Source organism: Trichoplax adhaerens, genomic scaffold (genome assembly GCF_000150275.1).
Source record: "Trichoplax adhaerens TRIADscaffold_19 genomic scaffold, whole genome shotgun sequence".
In the NCBI taxonomy this organism is placed as follows: Eukaryota; Metazoa; Placozoa; class Uniplacotomia; order Trichoplacea; family Trichoplacidae; genus Trichoplax; species Trichoplax adhaerens.
Genome location: NW_002060961.1, coordinates 333048 through 350956, shown reverse-complemented (window position 1 = coordinate 350956; position 17909 = coordinate 333048). Strand labels below are relative to the sequence as shown.

General features: G+C 37.3%; 2 protein-coding genes across 2 annotated transcripts; one reads left to right on the top strand and one right to left on the bottom strand.

The window, feature by feature from the left end:
- Positions 1–1791: 1791 nt before the first annotated feature.
- TRIADDRAFT_31759 (uncharacterized protein) lies at positions 1792–4278 on the top strand (the record flags this gene model as incomplete). The annotated part of the gene is made up of 5 exons (XM_002116955.1): positions 1792–1888; positions 1976–2087; positions 2164–2274; positions 2361–2436; positions 3760–4278. The coding sequence occupies 5 exons, from the start codon at positions 1792–1794 to the stop codon at positions 4276–4278; spliced, it is 915 nt and encodes a 304-aa protein (XP_002116991.1).
- Positions 4279–6395: 2117 nt separating this feature from the next.
- Positions 6396–10541, bottom strand: TRIADDRAFT_31746 (uncharacterized protein; the record flags this gene model as incomplete). The annotated part of the gene is made up of 4 exons (XM_002116893.1): positions 6396–6533; positions 6909–7131; positions 7250–8873; positions 9146–10541. 4 exons carry the CDS (start codon positions 10539–10541, stop codon positions 6396–6398), a joined length of 3381 nt encoding a protein of 1126 aa, XP_002116929.1.
- Between the last annotated feature and the right edge of the window lie 7368 nt (positions 10542–17909).

The window sequence follows — 17909 nt, the reverse complement described above, 5'->3', positions numbered from 1 at the left end:
GCAGTACAATGTACTGTACTAACGTACTGTACATTGTACACTCATTTTCTGTCAACCCGCCAAATTGGATGCTTTGCGCACTCGCCGCAGCTCTTCACGTGATCACGACAGTTCAGCAGAGACAATGAAATGATGGTTGAAGTGGATAGCCACAGTCCATCTCCTGTAGTCTACAGTATAGTACAGTACTGGATAGTATCGTCTGTATGGGCAGATTCTTGGCATGCGGTACAATGTACTGTACTAGCGTACTGTACATTGTACATTCATTTTCTGTCAACCCGCCAAATTGGATGCTTTGCGCACTCGCTGCAGCTCTTCACGTGATCGCGACAGTTCAGAAGAGACAATGAAATGATGGTTGAAGTGGGTAGCCACAGTCCATCTCGCGTAGTCTACAGTACTGGGTAGTATCGTCTGTATGGGCAGATTCTTGGCATGCAGTACAATGTACTGTACTTGCTGTCAACCCGCCAAATTGGATGCTTTGCGCACTCGCTGCAGCTCTTCACGTGATCGCGACAGGTCAGAGGATGCAGAGACAATGAAATGATGGTTGAAGTGGGTACCCACAGTCCATCTCGTGTAGTCTACAGTACAGTACTGGATACTATCGTCTGTATGGGCAGATTCTTGGTATACAGTACAATGTACTGTACTTGCTGTCAACCCGCCAAATTGGATGCTTTGCGCACTCGCTGCAACTCTTCACGTAATCACGACAGGTCAGAGGATGCAGCTACAATGAAATGATGTACTGTGACTGTACAGTACAATGGGTTACAATACATTGTACAGTACATTCACCATGTTGAGTACTGTAGTGGACTGGACTGTACTGTACTGTATAGTACTGTACTAAACTAGATACTAGCGTCTGTATGGCAGATTCTTGGCAATTTTGACTACTAGATTTGCTCATACTGTCTACTGTACTGTGCTGGCAGTACGGTATAGACAGGTTGAGCAATCTAGTGTTTGAAGTCAGTCAATACAAAGGCTGCTGGCGATACGCATGCGTGGTCGGCTGCCACAGCAGGAAGATGGACGCAAGTCAGAAAAAAGCTTTTAGACGGTAGTACCTCAGTTTCATTGCGTTGGTGCAACGTCTTACTCTTTGAATAATCGCATGAAATTGGAGGTACAGACTCCTAGAATAATGTATCATCGTGTTAAGCTATGCACGCTGAGTATCTGAGTAATCGGGGTTAGTACCAACCTTCAATGCGCATGTTGCTATTCACTGGAGATAGTACTATACAGTAACTGTACAACTGGGTTAAGTGCCCATACGCATGTACAACCATGGATACAGTGTAAAGTGTACAGTACACGACAGGATGGTTCCAGCACAAGTGTACACTGTACACTGTAGCGTCGTCCATGACAGTTTGTAATATGGTTGTAGAAGTCAATCAAAAGGAAAGAAAGAAGAAAGAAATCCAATGATGGCACAGCAAACTACTCTACTGTACACAGGATTGCCTAAAAATAAAGGTAAAATACCTCAAGTAGAGACCGCCAAAGTGCACCACTCCAATACTAGACAGTACGCAAGCCCAAGTGACCAAGTTGATCATTTTTCTAGCCATACTACTAGCCATAGTACTGAAACTGTAGCCAATGTTGGTACAGGACTACATAAAATCAAGCTCGAGCATAGTCGTACTATCCAGCTGCTCGGAAATCTCACGCTACTACGCAAGTGCATCTTTCCATGACGTCATCGCTTGCACTTCATTCCTCCAAGCGGTACTGGACTGGGACTAGTAGAGCAGAAGCCAAGGCAAAATGGCATCGCAGTGCCCAGCCGAATTGAAAACTCTCTTACCTCTTTACAAGATTAGCTTGGAATTTTCCAAAAGAGATCCTGTCATCTGCTACTATGGTAAGCTACAAGAATACTTATAGGATAAGATAATATGAATAGAGTTATCCATGATAGCATCATGATGTCTTCGCTTTTCCCACATAGCCCAATTATATGTCGTTCAAAATGGCTTGAAACAAAGCACTAAAAACATCGAAGTGAAAAAATTCTTAATGACCTTGATGGATGGAATGGAAGGAGTAAGAAATAATCTAGTGTCATGGATAATGAACAACGGATACAATCAAGTCGAGTACTACTCATGTTGATCTCTTCTTTTAGATTAAATCAAGCGGTAACGAAGCAATAACCAACGAAGTGGCTGGCCAGGCTCATGTTGAAAATATTGCTATGAAACTATTTCTACATGCCGATACAGAAGATAGAGCGTCTCGATTTAATAAGTAATGCGTAAACGAAAGCAATAATAATAATAATACGCTTCGATCGATCCAATATCGCTATAACAGAGAATATCATCTTATAATAGGAATGTAATCAAAGCCTTTTATACAGCTTCGCTCATCTTTGAAATGTTGACATTATTTGGTGAATTGACCGATGAGGTAAGATAGCTTCATGACTGAATAAATTTCAAATTCGATGTCGTACAGTAAAAGGTAAAAGGTATCCATCCTTGTCAACATCCTCATCCATTTATATAACCACATGAAAAAATACACCTTGAAAAGTGTGGAAAATTTTTTCCACTGCGATTCATCATCGTCAACAAGAAATAAAATTCCTTCAATTGGACGATGAATAGTGACCATAAATTGAATATTGCACCATTAATGCCTTGATGCCTTGCCATCATCATCTCACCCATCCATTGATAGTATAAGTTACATTCAGCATGGCTTTACATACGCCCTAATGTCTTGTTATCGCTCACTCATCAACTTATAGAATAAGTTAAATTGAATATTGCTTCATAAACACTTTAATGTTCTTGTCATCAACTCACATATGAATTGATCAACTAAGTTAAAATACTGCCTCGTAATGCCCTAATACCTTCTTATCAACTCACTCGTGAATTTATAAAACAAGTTAAACATTGCCTCGAAATAATACACTAATACCTTATTATCAACCCGCTCGTAAATTTATAAAATATGTTAAATATTGCCTCATAAATGTTCTAAGTACCTCGTCATGAAGACATTCATAAATTTTATAAAATAACCTAAATATTGCCTCATAAATCCTCTAAATACCTCGTCATGAAGACATTCATAAATTTTATAAAATAACCTAAATATTGCCTCATAAATCCTCTAAATACCTCGTCATGAAGACATTCATAAATTTTATAAAATAACCTAAATATTGCCTCATAAATCCTCTAAATACCTCGTCATGAAGCTATTCATAAATTTTATAAAATGACCTAAATATTGCCTCATAAATCCTCCAAATACCTCGTCATGAAGTCATTCATAAATTTTATAAAATAACCTAAATATTGCCTCATAAATCCACTAATGCCTTGTCATCAACTCACTCATGAATTGATAAAAATAAATTGACCAGTGCCTCGCATATGCCCTGACACTTCGTCATCAACTCACTCATGAATTTACAAAATAACCTCTAAACATTGCCTCTTAAATCCACTAATGTCTCGTTATCAACTCACTCATAAATTGATAAAATAAGTTGGCCAGTGTCTCGCAAATGCCGTGACGCTTCGTCATCAACTCACTCATGAATTTACAGTTGAACATTCCCTCATAAATACCCTGATACTTTATTGTCAGCTTATTCATGAATTTATAAAATAAGTTGAATATAGCTACATTAAATTAAATACTGCCTCACAAATGATCTAGTTTCTTGCCATCAATCCACTCATGAATGGATTTTGATTGATCACTTTTAAATAGGTGCAAAGAAACAAAAAATACGCTAAATGGAAAGCAGCTTATATTGCTAAATGTCTAAAAAGTGGTGAGGCACCTATACCTGGTCCAGTAGGTGGAGATGATGACCCATTTAGTGAATTTGGAGATTTCAATCAAGTACCCCCTCCTTCTGATAGCTTTACTAGCAACAATACAAACATGCCATCAAATCCTCCTGCCCCTGGATTTAATACTGAGTATGATATGCCGTCACCTTCCAATCCTAGCTTTAATGAAGCAAATTTTCCACCCCAACAACCTAGTACACAGAATTATACTATGCCAACGCCTTCAAGTTATGACAACACCGCAGCAGCGACTGGCAATGTCAATGTTGCCCCGACTAGTTCAAATACTGGCGTTACTTTGTCACCGCAAGACAGCGATAAAGCACAGAAATTTTGTCGCTATGCTATCAGTGCTCTACAATATGAAGACACCCCAACTGCAATAGAAAACTTACAGAAAGCTCTACGCCTACTACAAACAGGGAAACTATAAATATTGGAATGTAACATAATTTAAAGTAATACGGGTTACATGATTTTTTATATTATCATTTATAGTTTGCACCTGCATATCATTTATTATAACTATTACTGTATGCGAGCATGTAATATATAATAACGTACGATGGCTATATCTGTTTCATTATGCTTGACTGGATAGATGTACTGCTCAATTTGTTGAAAATCAATACATGTGCTTTAACTAATTTGATAGTAGCAACAACTAATTTTTCGGGTAACTTGTATAAAAATAGGGTATCTAATGGAATATAGCTGATTTCCGGTCATTAAATGTTAGATAATTGATAATTTTGAATGTCTCTCGAAGAACTAGTTGACAGCATCTACCGTAACAATGCACCTTTATTACTAACGTCCAATACTTGTAATTAATTGTATGAGGGAATATTAGCATGTCATGACAATAAAATTAGCGTATATGAAAAAAGGCTTTTGGCCCCCTCCCTCACTTGGATGCTAGATCTTATTCTATCGGAATGTTAATATTTTCTGTTTACTAAATTAATAGTGACCACGGTAGAGTTAGGGATGACAACTTTAGAATTAAAATATTTATAATCTGAACAAAATATTATCGATACCGATAAGCAGGACAAGCATTATCGTGGTTGGAAAGCCGTGATAAATAGCTTAAATATTCTTAGCTCGTAACTAATGCTAACAGTATTGTGAATTATGCTGATTTACCAGTATGTATAGGTGCCGGGAGAATCAAGATTTGTGATATCTTTTTTATTATTAGAGGTATTCGTAGTACAGTACTACAGCATATATCTTCTAATAGATTATTAATAATTACAACTATAGCAATTCCAAAATAAAGAATCGTATACACCTAGAATAATAGCAAAGAGCTGTAACTATACTGTACAATATATCCAAATTTCGGTGATTTACAAGGTACAGTACAGTAATTGTAATAATAAGAATATCAACCTTGACATAGGATACGCTGACCTCAATGTATTGGGGTTAAACAAGCTTTTATTGACATTTAACAAGTCAAGATATGAAAATTTAAGGCGTACTACATACACTCATATAATACCTAGTTGAAACAAGTAGATTTAAAACCATAAAAGATGTATTACAGCTTTTCAAACTGCAGTTATAAAATCGATGGATACAACAACAAATAACAGACATGAAACTATGTATGCGTATGAATCCTTCGATTTCATGTTATGCCCACAAGTAATATGCTAAGGGTTTTTAGTAATTAAGATACAATACTACAGCAGCAAAGTTGTAACCGCTAAGCTTTAGCAACAACATTATAGCCTACCAACATATATCAAAATGACCATGATGACTATCGCCAAGTTACAGTAGATACTGTTAGGAAGTTATACAACGTATAACTACAGTTTGCACTGATACAATATACGAGACTAAAGATAGCAATAGTAGTAATAACGCCGTAGACGAAATTAGATTCGAATCTATAATAACGTCCGAAATAATAAAATCGTAATCAGTCACTTTTCGATCCGAAATTTTAGAAAGATTAGGTACAATTTTATGCATAAAGGACGAAAGAACACCAAAAAATTGAGCTATACATGTATTTCAATACATTTGTTAAACACAAAAATTTGAAAAAGCTGTAGTAATGAACAAAAGTGGGAAAGCAAGAAGAGCTTACATTAATTAAGGAAGAGCACTAGCGGCATCCTTTCTTTTCTATTCTTCTTTTCATACTGGCCAAAAATGCATTATATAATGCCAACTAAACATTGGAGACATCTTTTAACTTATACCTACGGTCATAACCGATTCTATTCAAAGACATCGTAATGATGATACCACCTTTCATTTTTAAATATTAACATGGTAAAGTACGGCATTATACCAAACAACTTACGACAAAATATACGCATGTTACTAAGGACGATTGACTGGCATAATGAAGATTCACTGTACATTTAATTAAAATAGTTTTGATAGATTAGATCTGGTGTGCATTAATTAAAAAGGGCAATTTTACGAAAGAAAAGGCTATCGTAATAATAAAAATTAAAAAAAAAATAGGTAGGACTCCGCCAATAGCACGACCTACTTAAAATTCTATCATGTAATTGAAATTTTTTAATTTATCATATCGAAGTCCGTACGACGGCCTTTCAAAAGATATGTTCTCATATTTCCTTTCCCCTTGACTTGAATTTGACCACGATATTCAAAGTCGAATTTTGGTTGCAGCACACGGTTGGCTCTTTCGCTGACCTATAAATGGTGTGAGGGTAGCGGTTATTTGTTTTAATTAAATATCGGAAAGTAAATTTGTATAACATGGAATTTGAATACTTATTGGTATGCTTATGTAACAATCGGATTAACAGAATTTGACAAAGTAATTTTCGATAACTATTATGCTAATACGGTCAGTTAGTTGCATAGCGATAATACGAAAATTAAGGTCATTTTCAGTTGTTGGGTAATCAATTAACGAAATTGATCACATAATTTATCAATTTAATAATTTTATGTCATATGTTTAATGCATATTAGCGTGTAGCCTGTCACATTAGAATGCTCTAGCGTAATTTATACTTGATTTTATGTCAGCTGTCAATACGCCATATTCGCATTAATTCGTACCTGTACTCGTCCAGGGGTACCTGTGGAATCCATTCTGCTAGCAATATTTACTGTATCGCCCCAAATGTCATACATCATTTTTGAAGTTCCAATGACACCAGCAGTTAGAGGGCCACAATTATAGCCCACACGAAGTATAAAATCAAATTGTAGCATATCTTGATTAAATTTCGTTACAGCTTCTTGCATTGCAATTACAAATTCCATTAAGTCAAATAAGTGCCTGAAAACAACCAAGTTTATTGCATTATTTTAACATCGATCATAATTGCAAGAGATCCATGATTGATAATTAAATTTAAACATAACATGACATTCAACATTAACATGGTATTGCTTACTGGTCTGGTTCTTCATCGACTTGATCGGAATTGAGTCCAGCAGCCGCCATGAAAGTACTACCAATCGTCTTAATTTTTTCTACTTTCTTAAATTCCTCTTTATCCAATAGTTCATCAAACTCAGAAACTAGTTCGTGGAGAACACGGATACATTCTTGCCCACCGGCAAAATTTTCAGAATAGAATTCGTAAAAATTGACTAGAGAAGCAAAAATAACTCCAGCACTTTCTATGTTTTGTGAATACGATTGCGATGTGTTTAGACGTTGAATAACATGATCTGGAAATATATTAGCCAATAAATCGGTCGCTTGATCTTTTAAAACTGCATTCTTTTTCCGGTGCTTCATCGCTTCCAAACTGCTATTAAAGTTGACTCTAACTGCCACTTCAAAGAGCCAATTAAGGAAAACTACTAAAATAACCAATAATATCACATCTAGGATTCGCTCATTTTTCCACTTGTCAAACTGTGTTGGTGATATCGTTCCAGCTGAGACAGTCGATAGCAATGTTGTCGTCAATGGTGATGCTGTTGATATCAAATTTGGATTCGGTACACAATAATCTAATTTTACCGTAAGCAATAGAGCTACAGTTACCAAACAAGCAATAGCCGACTTTGCAATAGACCATAATCTCATAAAGTTGCAATGATGAACAATAATAATTGTTGCAGCAGTGCAGTAAGCTTGAAACGCATTTACATCTCCAATACGAGAACAATCGGTAAAATCAGTAAAAACGATCAAGACTGGTAAGATCACCAATAATAAACTGATAATATGGCGTGGATACCATGATACACACATTAGTTGAAATTTATGAGGTAATACGTTAGTAAAGGCTAATAGAACAGCTGTAATAAAGATTATAATTTCTAATACAGCTGCGACAATGAAGATTATAGTCCAGGCTTCAAGTTTATCGACATCGGTTACTAAAAACAAGAATCCAGATAGCATAGCAAATGTAGATATTGATATTAATGTATCTAAGAAGAATGAATATCTTAACGATCCGTATGACATTTTAGAAAATGGTTGACTTAAATCAGCAAGACCGTCTCGCCTATACTCCGTTTCAATAGTAGGAGTATTAAAGAATAAAGTTAAACGGTTCAGTTTTGTCTTGACAAAATATGTTTCGTCGGCTCTCTCTTCTCTTAATAGATCAGCCAATTGTTTGTCATCTTCTGTCCGGTGGGATCTATCTCGGATTAATCGGCTAAATATGGAACTATGTGATGAACGACGGTAAGCCGATCTTGACGTTCTTCTTGTGCCAGCACCGACTCCAGGTACATTTAAGGCATCGTAAGTCGTCGATTCACGCGGTAAATTGAATCGTACATCACTAGTATCTCGTTCTTCGATTGTGCTCCCAGAACGGTGTGTACTAATATCTATGCTTGGCCGACTACTATCAATACCACTGGGCGAATTTGCTTTACCACCGTTAGAGAATGATGTTCTAACGCCTGATGAAGGGGCTCTAGAAGTTTTTTGTGCTGATGGACGTACAGGATGAAGTAACGCGTTAGGTAATCTATCCGATGGTTTAAGCTCTTGGTTGTTTTTATTTGTAGTAATATTGATACCGTTATCGCTATTGATATTCCTACCTGTTGATATAGCGTCTGTGTTCTTATCTTGATGTTGACGTTTAAAGTCAGCATCATTTTGTCCGTTCTGATTATCTTGATTGCTAGCCTTATTAACTGTATTATCAACATTAGTACCGTTAAAAATGTTGTTAGCATTGTCGTTACGTTGAACGTCATCAGTTTTGTTACCGTCGTGATTAGTCGTTGAATGATCAGTGCTAGTGCCGTTAGTCGTCGTATTATTATTATTGTTGTTGTTGTTGTTGTTGTTTTGTTAGTATTATTATTACTATTTTTATCTAATGATGATAATGGGTCATTTTGATTATCAATTTTGCCACTAATTAAGTAAGTGGTCATGCCAGCCAGGCCTTCACGACGTCGTCCTGGATTTTCATCCACTCTAATACGATATTTACCAGGGCTTAAATTATCGTAAGTTTCTTGAGTAGCGTGAACGAAGCCAGGCTCACCTCCAGCTTCCATTGTATTGGCCAATGATACATCATTGGACCATACATCAAATTTAACACGTTTAACACCTAAAACACCACATAAAACAGTTCCAGTGTGGACACCTACTCTCATGTTGACATCGTTACCAGTATCTTCATCAAATTTTTGGATAGCAACAATCATATCTAAGCCCATATCTACTGTATCATCAGCATGACTTGAAACAGTTTCTGGGCAACCCGAAACACAATAATAACAATCGCCTAAAATAGCAATTTTTTCACAATTATGTTTTTGGGTTAATGCATCAAATCTGGAAAATAGATTATTTAACAGTGATACTAATTCATCGGCTCTCTTATTCGATGACATACGAGTAAAACCTACGATATCTGCATAAAGGATACTAACATTGTCCATTCTCATCATATGTAACTCACGAAATGCGCTACTTTTCTTAAATAATATCTGACTGTTTTCATCTTCGGTTTTAATAAATTTATCAGCAAATAATTTTGGCATTACAGATAAGATCATATTTTCCTTTAACTTTCGCTCATTTTCCAATCTTTGCTTAGCAATAATGGATTGGCATACGCGCCAAAATGTACTATGAGCCCTAACTTCTGTCACTATAGATATATGAAAGCCTAAAATATGCACGCATAAATGTAGGAAAACCCAACTGATAATGATAGAGGCATTATAATTTCCCGGTGGTAACAAGACATTGACGACTAATTGTACAATAGAGAAGATAACGCCAATTACTAAGCAAATGAGTGGGGTTATCGGTAAAGCAGTGTAAATAATGAGTAATACTTCTGCGGTGACAGTAAATCGAGCTATTGGTGACATACTACGTATTGCATCGTCAGAACCACCAGCAGCATTAGCAGCAATTGAACAACCACATAAGATGACAACTAATATCCAAGAAATCCATTTAAGGTGCTTTGGTCGATTGATGTAGCAGGTCATCATTAACAAACCTAGTGATACAGCAAAACACGATGAGGCTGTAATTAAAAAGCCAATCCAATCGGTATCTTGTCCAATTGCAAAATAAGCAATCCAAACAGCGCAAGCTAATAGAATATAACACAAGGCGTATTGAACATGACGTTTAGCTTGCATAAATGTTGCATGGCGATATGATTTCTCTAATATTTCCGAATCAAATTGGGGCATAAAGATATTTCCTGTTGCTCTATCGAACAATTTAGGCATGCCACAACAATTCCGAGTCGGTGTTGGAATCGATTCTTGACCTTCTAAATTATTGATGTTATCTTGCTCTCTTTCATTGTTACTGCTTAAGTTCTGCATGGAAATGGGCTGTAAGGTGTTATCTGTTGATTCTTCACTTCTTATCGAATCTCTTTGTTCTATTGGAATCGGCATACTTCAACGGTGGTGATCCTACAACAATTTGTTATATTGAGTATAATGTTAATGCAATAGCATCAATAGTGAGAACGATTTCAATGTAACGAAGCTATATACACCTTAGTACCGTATGCTTTCATAATTACATTTAGTAGCAGTTGGTTACCATATTTCATTAAGTTGCATCATTTATGTATGAATGATGGTGACCGACATTATTCAAAATTTCTTTTACATGATAAAAATTAATTTTCAAAGATACCTAATAGATTGTCAATCAATTGTCAAAGCTCGATTATGTTTATCTCTTCTTCCTCTTTAATATTTCTTGCTTATAGCTTGTAACCAATTTGCGTGAAGTTTATTGACTACGTTTCCTATCTTGATCAAATTAGAGCAAATGGAGTACTTTCAATTTATCAAGATGAAATATAGGTTGTATGAATGATATCATTGGACATTGTACGTGTCGTTTTAATCTAACTTTATCTACATTACGAATATTAACATAAGCAATAATTCTATATGCAGTACAGTATACGCTACTCTACAGTACACAATGCAATGGTCTACTTCCATTACTTCTAACGCTATGATGGGCGTCATTCTATATTCTATAAAATGAAAAGTTGATACAATACTAGTAAAAATGACGACGTTGTATTTTCTAGGCTATTACTTTAAAGTTTCATCGTTGTAATTTTGCTGCCTTTTTCCTTCTACCAATTTAGTCAACGTAAAGCGGTTGCATGACAACAGCACATTATCAGGTACAGAATGAATTGGATGAAATTGAAAAAGTCCAACCAAAAACTTTGTGTTTGAATTTTGTTGGGCCTTTTTATTAGAATAAGATTTTCAATATGAGATATTGCGGTAGATTGACGGTTCAATCATGAAATCCTTCTACCTAAAAGCAAAAGAATTAGATGGCGTTAATTAAGCAATTAATCGTTACTCTTGGATATTTTTTTTTTTTCTCCCACCACTCTTGAACTCGATCATTTGTCGTCACTTTCAAGACTGTTGAACTACAGAGAGTATCGTACTGTATCATAACGATGTGTCAGATCAATCATCCAGGGTATGACTATTGTACAATCATTGACAGATTGTCTTCTTTTATAAATGGATAAAATCATCCTTAAGCTAAATCAATCAGCAATGTACTGAGTATGTTACTCTTTCCTGGCATTCCATCCATCAATCAAGCATCTTCTGCATGATATTATTTTTGAATTATTTCAATGTTGATTAAGAAAAGATGATAAATAGGATTGCTGAGTATCTTACTCTTTCCTAGCGTTTCATCGATCAATCAATCAAGCATCTTTTGCATGATATTATTTTTGAATTATTTCAATGTTGATTAAGAAAAGATGATGGATAGGATTGCTGGGTATCTTACTCTTTCCTAGCGTTTCATCCATCAAGCATCTTTTGCATGATATTATTTCTGAATTATTTCAGTGTTGATAAAGGAAAGATGATGAATAGGATTGCTGGGTATCTTACTCTTTCCTAGCGTGTCATCAATCGTCCTTTGTGATGATCTCGTTTTTTGAATTATTTTCATGTTGATCAAGAATAGCATTGCTGGATATCCTACTGTAGTCATTTCTAGCCTTTCATCAATCATCTTTTGCATGATATTATTTTGGAATGATTTCAATGTTGATTAAGGTTAAGGATATGTCATGAATGGAATTGCTGGATATCCTACCGTACTCATTTCTAGCCTTTAATCAATCGTCTTTTGCATGATTTCAATGTTGATTAAGGTTAAGGATATGTCATGAATAGGATTGGTGGATATCCTACTGTACTGTAGTCTTTTCCAGCGTGTATCAATCGTCTTTTGCGTGATATTCCTTTAGAATGATTTCAATGTTGATGAAGCTTAAGGATATGTCATGAATTGCTGGATACTTTTGTAGCGTGTCATCCATCAATCGTCTATGAACATGCTGATTGAGGAAAGAGAATTCATTGATCGGATTGCATGGTTACCATGGTGATACGTTATTCTCCTCATCGACCGAGTGAATGCCAAGCACACGATCCAGATTTCAGTCGACCATTGGTCAAACTCTGCTTGGTTCAAGCCATGTCCCCGAGTACTGTTGACTGTGTACCCGTTGCATCATTTCCTTCCTCTCCGTCCGGACCGGACCGTTGGTTGATCGTATCGTCCGTCCGTATGCGTCTACCACCGATACAGTGGTGCAAGTAGTCTAGTGGACGATATCGCATACAATACTTGACGAGTTGTGTCCAGTCATTGGGGGGTTATTGTTGTTGTTATTATTGAGCAATGGTTGTCAAGAAATGGATACATTTGCTGTTGTTGTATTGTTTTGATCAATCATTTTTTGGGGGGTCGTCTCGTCGGTATCGTCGTGTACACAGACCGAGCACAGGGTTGATTTGCACAGTACCGATAGTAATGTACGTACGGCTGTGGTATGCCAATTGATTGTATCCTCCAGCTAGAGTTCACGTTTTACTCAACCATGGCTGGCATCCTGTTCTCCATCAGTGCTACAGCGAAGACGTTCGTCCCTGGTGAGTACGTTCCAACATGCGTCACGCAAAGCGCGTCGTGCTACTAGTAGGACAAGCAATTTGTGGTGAAACGAGACGACGTACAACTAGGGTTGCGTGTGGTGACTGACTCAATCGACTACGGACGTTCGTCCTTGGTGAGTACGTTCCAACATGCGTCACGCAAAGCGCGTCGTGCTACTAGTAGGACAAGCGATTTGTGATGAAACGAGACGACGTGCAACTAGGGTCGTGTCTGGTGGCTGACTCGATCGACTACGGACGTTCGTCCCTGGTGAGTACGTTCCACCATGTCCCACGCAAAGCGTGTCGTACTACTAGTAGGTCAAGCGATTTGTGGTGAAACGAGACGACGTACAACCGTGTACTGACGCGCAACAAGGGTTGTGTCTGGTGGCTGACTCGATCGACTACGGACGGACAAGTCGGATTGCACTCCTGTGTTACAGTAGCGTACTACCAACAGAGAAGCAAGTGGTAAGGTGGTCAAGTACTCTTTCACGAGCTATCGTCGACTGATGCATTTTTTTTTTCCTCCCCCAAATTCAAATCACCTTGTACTATTGCAATCAAATGGCCTCCCCAAATACAGCAATCCACTATTGTCAAATGAACGATAGTGAGCAATGACATGGATTCAGTTGATCATCTTGCGTCGTCCATACAAGATATTGAAAATGATGAATCCAATCATGGAGCCGAGTAGACGTCGACAAGAATAGTCTGCGTCATTTAGCAAGACCAAACAGGACAAGGAGTAAAAGAAGAAGAATATCAATCATAAAAAATGATGATCGTCATCAATCATCAAGAGGGAAAAGTTGAAAAAACTCAATCGATTCAATGCTCCCATACAAGTGGAAAATGAATATGGCTTGTAACAGTCAAGCCTGTAACTCGCTGACTGTTGTATTTTTGTTTTCTATTGCCAGCCGATTGTTGCTATTTTCAAACGATAATAACATTTCCATAGCAAATCAGCATGTCGTCTAGCACAATCAAATGAAATGGTATTATTATTAAATAAACTCTTCTCCGAGCTTCAAAGTTGCATGTCACATCGCTGCAGGGTTACAATCCAGTTTTAATGAATCACTTAATTTAATAGCTAGACATTTGTTTTCCAGCCCTACTGTATAAGTACTGTACTGTACTTACTTTCCAAGAGTGCCTGAAAATGATACAATCCAACAACGACAACTGGACAGGAAAAGTGAACAGAATAACACATCCATGATCTTTGAGTAGTGAACTTGATAGACCTCAGGTAAAAATGGAAAAATCATCGTGTGCTAAAGTCAAACAGCGTATCTCTCGACATTCACAAAATAGTCAACAGTCTCAAAAGAATGTTGTAACATCCTGTACGTCTAGGATGATATCCAGTGTCCACCGTATACGATAGATGTCGAACTACCCAACGTTGATGCCTACTGTAGCACCCTATCATCAATCATAACCCATAGAGGCAATCATGACTGATTGCAACTACAAATGCAAATCTTTTCCCAATAATCAATCTAGTCACGGTATAGTTTTGTTGGATAATGAAGAGGTGTACGCCTAAAAGTAACATTGTTCAATGCTACGATATTGTACCTACAGTAGACGAGCATTTGTAGTCAACTGCAATGTCCACTTTGAGCGATATGACAGCATTTGTTGAAAACGCCATCTTGGGGTAGGCCACTATCGCTCTTGTCATTATTATCATCGTGTAGAAACGGTGTTGAAAAATTCAAATACGACCATGTCAATAAGATATTCCTTGTATTGAATCACGTAATGTAAAGACAACATGGATACAGTAAAAAGTCTTGTTTAATTAATGATTAGTTCAAGCCTGTACGTATATATACGTTGTTGTCTCAAGATCGGTATTAAAGTGCTGATATTGGCTAATGGAAAATTGTCACAACGTTCAGTCAATTTTTCAAATTACTTATTCCTATACAATAATGAATTGGATACGTTGATATTGTACATGTACAAGCAAACTACAATTGGTATGACAGTACAATATGCCATACAGCTACCATCATCATCATCATCTTTCTCCCTTTTCATTATGAAGGTAATAACAAAAGAAATGAAGCCCCCCCAAAATCCAGTTGTCCATTTTACGCAAAGTAAAAGGCAAAATGGACCCAACGATGATGTCTTGATGAGCAGGGTCAGTATGTCATGCCCTATGTGTGCGTATTCAATACCAATTTTAAAACATCCATACCATTCCTTTTTGCTTAAATCAACAACTCATTGCAGTACAATTGATACTACCATCCGCAGGGAGGATATCAATAGCATTACCACTGTCCAAAATCAAAATGGATATGCAACCATTTCGCTTGACAATCAATCAGTAGCGATCTGAATGGTTGCATGTGGATAAGGATACCATCATGGAAGAATAATCCTTTTTTGCATATACTGTAAGCAGTCCATCTTGATTGAAATGTACAGGAGCAGTGTAGTCTAATTGACTTGCATTCTACAGCCGGGCCGGGGGGTGTACATCGTCGTGCGTTGAGTATTCAATCCTAATTCAATTTTCAACCTCTCCTACGCCGGTACCGCAACGCTATGACTCGTGGCAGTTGGCTAACCGTTCGGTCAAAGTAATTCATTAAAGTGATCACTCTAAAGGAATAATTGAGAATAGGACAACGATGGAATTACAGTAGTATTCCATTTGGGTTTGGCCACTGGACTCGGGCTCTATACAAGACAGTGTACTGTACATACAGAAGTATGGCTTCAAATCAGATTGTGTCATTTTGAAGACCGCTAATGATGATGATGATAAGAAGGAAAAGCAAAGTATTCTAGCCAACGTCAATCCTAGAATAAAACTGAATTGTAAGCCTAAGTGGAGTGATTTTCTTTTATGGCATCAATCAGTAGCTATTACTGAACTTTTTCAAGTCCGATTGACAAGATCCAATTTTACCGATGAAAACATTGGACAGTGCCAGTAGGCTCGGTTGTAGCGATCCTTGTCTTACTGGTCAACATGTTGGTTTACTGTCGTTCAAGTCAAGTGGATACGAAGCAGGTTGGCCCTTGTAGTTTGGGATGGAATGAGTTTATGGTTGATATCTTTCACTGCGGTATTGGTGAAGCCTAGTCATGGATGGAAAGAGAATAATGTTGTGGCACCGTGTAGGGTAAAAGGCAAGTGGTGCTGTCTTTTAGGGGATATTGTACACAAGATAGTAGAAACTTTCAACTCGTTGAAGAAAGATTGTACAGTATTGACCCAATGGTAACGCATGGAATCATCATGGTCAAAGAGAATGAGAGAGAATTGAGTGAAGCAGTTGTTAAATTCATTTTACAGCAAGGCTATTCAATCAAATGTACTTTAAACTCGATAGGTCATTGATTTCTCAATCATCCACTTGCAGGCTTGTACAAATTGGCCATTTTGAGGGATCATCTTACCCAACAGGAGGTATAACAATTATTCTAATTCTTTCTCTCCGATGATGATACAATACTAAATCCTTTATATGAAAGTGTACTGTATCTGTTCAGCATCCAGTCGATGACATTCAACATGAACAAAAGGATCGAGTTAGGAAAACAAGGTTCAAGAAAGACTCTATCGATTGTACTGATGGCGTCTCCATCTCAACACCATCATGTTGTTGATTGTAGGTGACTTTTCTACTGATGGACACGTATCGATCATTTTGCCTAGCACTTGTTGTACTATGGTGCAATGGATGATCAACATTTTTTTGGGGGGGGGGGGGGACCCGATGATCAAGGTAAAATGTTGTTCCATGATGGACAGATGCAACAAGACTAATCGCCTAGCCTGGGCCATGACGGTAGTCGACTACAACAATCGCTATCGCAACAAATGGTTTATCTCGCTGTCAACGCTTGTCCATACTGTACTATCGCATTGGCCGAGTCCAAAGCATAGACTAAACTGTGCCATTTTGAACTGCAAATGAGTACCTAATAGGCAACGATTGATATTGACTGATTATAGTAGTTTGTGTTGCACAACAAGTGTAGACGATGAGGATCGATTTTGTTGTCTCCATTGGACGTCCTTGTTGGTGGACGTTGTGCTATCTGACTGCGAGTGGTAGACTTGTGTTCTCTACTGTTGGCTGTTTATGGTTGGACTGACTTTCAATAATACGCTACAATCTACGTCCAAGAGAACATCCATTCCACATTCAATTGGTGATGTCCATGGCAACAATCAACCCTCTTTCCCTAGTCATGCATTGCTTCATTGGTTGGATAGCACTGATCGGACTAGGCGATCTTCAAGTTGGAAAAAAATAATGATCAACAACGGAAATGATCCACTCAACCGTTGGTCTTGGGTAGTTCGCGTCGTCATCCATTGACCCGCTTAACAATATCGGCTAAAAGCATTGTTTGAAAAGGGGGGCTATAAAATAAGTTACCTGCAGACTAGAGTAGAGTATTTCTGGATGCAAGTCCTTTCTGCTTGGATATCTCTCCTTTGCCAATGACTTGAACAACTTGACGCTGATGAAAATGTTGTCTTCACCAGTCCAAGACAAACGATGATGATCTACGTTGAAAATATTCACCAATGGAAGAAAAAGGTCGATCTTATTTTTGGCCTATCTAGCCACAGACTTGAATTACAAT